Below are 2,804 nucleotides of genomic sequence, written 5' to 3' on the forward strand. Positions count from 1 at the left end.
TACATCACAGAGACACTCTAACTAGTGCTCACAAAGGCATAAAGGCCCCTGTGTGCATATGAGTTACCCTGACATGTAGGTCTACACAACTGTTCATATCAAATACCCTCACATGCATAGATACAAACACATACACACACACACACCAGCACATACCCCATTCCCCAAACAGGCTAAAAGGCCCAAAGCTCTGAAGGCACTGGAGAAACAACCGTGCCTCCTCCTGGGTGTGCCCCAGGGGCTGGAATGGTATTTCTCAGAAGGCAAGGCCCTTGGGAAAAAAACAAGCAGGCAGTGCGCACCCGGTGGCCCAGATGCTCACAGATCCAGGGGCAAGGGGGCTGGGCTCGGCCCAGGGGTGGGGCAAGGGGGCCAGTGGCAGGAGCAGACTGTAGAGTCAGCCTGACCCTGGGGTGGCCGGGCCTCAGCTCTGGTTACCAGGGACAAGGTAAGCCCAGCAGACACCGGCTGGGGCGGGGGCGGAGGGCTCAGTTGCAGGGGGAGGAGAGGTCCATTCCTCCGTTCCTCTCCTCTCGGGTGTCTGCAATTCGGCAAGTTTCTAGCACAGGAAACGGCGGGACAAAAGCCTTCTGTAAGGCCAGGCCCGGGAGAGGATGCAGATCCTCGGGGATAGGATGTCAGGAGGCGAGATGAAAGGGCAGCTGTGACCTGTAGCCCCCTGGCTGACCACAGGCCCCCCAGCCCGGCCTAGGAAGGGGGAGGGGCCACACTCACCTCGGTGCCGGTTGGTGGTTTTGTCAAACATCAGCATGGCATCATCCACCTAAAACAGAGCTCCCGTGGAGGACCCACCAGACCCAAGGGTCTCCAACGCAACCCAGGAGCGAGGGCTCCGACACCCACTCCCCTCCTGCCCGGTCCAGGCTTTATCTTCAACCTGCTTCCTGGGTGGGGGACAGCACTCCATCTGCAACCCCAACTGGCTACCATAGCATCCCCGTTCAACCACCAGATTCTCCTGTAAATATTAAGCACCTGCTATATGCCTGGCACTTTGCCCCACCATCTTCTCCTTGCATGGTAAAAGCCTCATTCTGTCGATGAGGAAATGGGCTCAGAGAGGTAAAGTCACCTGTCCAGGGTCACACAGCACATCCCAGATCAAGCCTGGGAGGAGTAGGAGGAGGCAGACGGTGGGTGTTAGAGGAGAAAATAGAGGAGTAAGATAGGAGATGGGGAAGTGAAAGCCTCTTTCCCACTTGCAAAAGGCCAGGAGGCCAGCAGCTACTCCAGTCAGACCCAACTCCCCTCTCCTCCTACAGATCTTTTCCTTTAATTGAGGTTTCCTTTTTGCTAGAGGCTGTAATTAAAGCAAGTAGAGTTCTGTGCTTGGGCTGCTGGCCTCCCACTGACGGGGGAGGGGAGAAGGGTGGAGGAAGGGGGAGGTTCTGCATTATCCCCCATCCCTTGGACCCCAAGTCTTCTCTTCTTGCTGCTCCCTCAAGGCATCCCCTTGGATGCACGGACAGCCACAGGCCTTCTCTTCCCTTCCGCAGTCTCAGCTTCCCTCTACATCTGCTGCTTCCTCCTTGCCCTCTTAATTCTTCAGCCAATGTCAGCTGTCTCACGGGGTTAAGCTAAGGTCGGACTCATCCTGGGTGGAAATCAAGGGCTGCCTCTGACACTGCCTCTCCCCGTTCCACCTCCCACTCCAGCTGCTGACCCTCCCCCAAATGGTCAGACACCCAAGGGATCAGGAAAACTTCCTGAGGCCTTGGGGCACAGCCTCTTCCCCACTCGCCTTTGCTCTCTTTCCAGGCTGTCATCTGCCTTGTTGAAGTGGACAGGGCGGCCCCTGAGCTGGGTGGTCCTCCAGCTCTTAGGCACCAAGCAGCAATTGGGCCCCTGACTTTCCCCAAGGAGAACCAGAATCCCCTCACACCAGTAAGTCAGGAGGCAGCGGGGTCCCTGGAGAATCTCAGGAGAAAATGACATCTCTCCGCCCAAAGAGGCACCTGACCTAGGGCCGCACAGCTCGGTGTCACCCTTGCTCCTGTCCTTATGGACCCATTCTGAGTCCCAAGTCAGCTCAGCCATCCAAACTGGATGGACACTTCATATTTGGCACAGAGAAAAGAGAAACCCGGAAAGGGGGGGCTTGTGATAAAAGCATAGGCTTTGAGTAGGACCGGCTGGAGCTGGAAAGTAACCTTGGCCAGCAGCTTTAGGTCTCTATGATTCAAGTCCGTTTTCTGTCAAATGGGGCGTTAGCTGTGTCTTATAGGGAGGTGTTAAAGGAGATCTGCATGCAACACTCCTAACTCACAGCACCCGGGATAGAGTAAGTGCTTAATAAATAGCAGCTGTTATTATTATTATTACCTTTATTAGAGAGGGGCTTGCCCACAGTCACATGGGGCAGACTGGCGAAGCTAGAGAGTAAACGACTGGACACCACTGGCTTTGAAGGCTCCATGAAGGCAGTGCCAGGTCGGTCATGACCACCCTATCCATCACGGGACTTGTGCTCCCTGATTATTTTTTGAACAAATGAATAGATGAATCCAGCCACACCCTCCTTCCCTATCCCGCCGCTGAGTTCCTGATTCAGCCCAAATCCACTGCCCTTCCTCCAACCAACCCCTCTGGCTCCACCAGCCCTGGCCAACCCCCACCCTTCAACCTAGGCCTTGGCTGGACAGACCCGGAGTGGGCAAGGGGGGTTGAGGCCAGGGCACAGAGCAAGGAAAAGTGGTTGGGGGTCCAGGGGACCCCCCCACTGGCGTCCCCTCCTGGGGCCAGCAGAGGGGAGGGAGGCTCCCAGCCCAGTGTCCTTAATAGGC

General features: G+C 56.2%; 1 protein-coding gene across 1 annotated transcript in view; it reads right to left on the reverse strand.

Moving 5' to 3' along the window:
• Positions 1–2,804, reverse strand: part of MSI1 (musashi RNA-binding protein 1) — a 24,678-nt gene that overhangs the window by 13,341 nt on the left and 8,533 nt on the right. Inside the window, exon 4 of the mRNA XM_010828839.1 lies at positions 736–784. Coding sequence (XP_010827141.1) covers positions 736–784 — 49 coding nt within the window. The remainder of the gene's footprint in view (positions 1–735; positions 785–2,804) is intronic.

The sequence above is a fragment of the Bison bison genome, unplaced genomic scaffold (assembly GCF_000754665.1).
Source record: "Bison bison bison isolate TAMUID 2011002044 unplaced genomic scaffold, Bison_UMD1.0 scf7180017864495, whole genome shotgun sequence".
Taxonomy (NCBI): domain Eukaryota; kingdom Metazoa; phylum Chordata; class Mammalia; order Artiodactyla; family Bovidae; genus Bison; species Bison bison.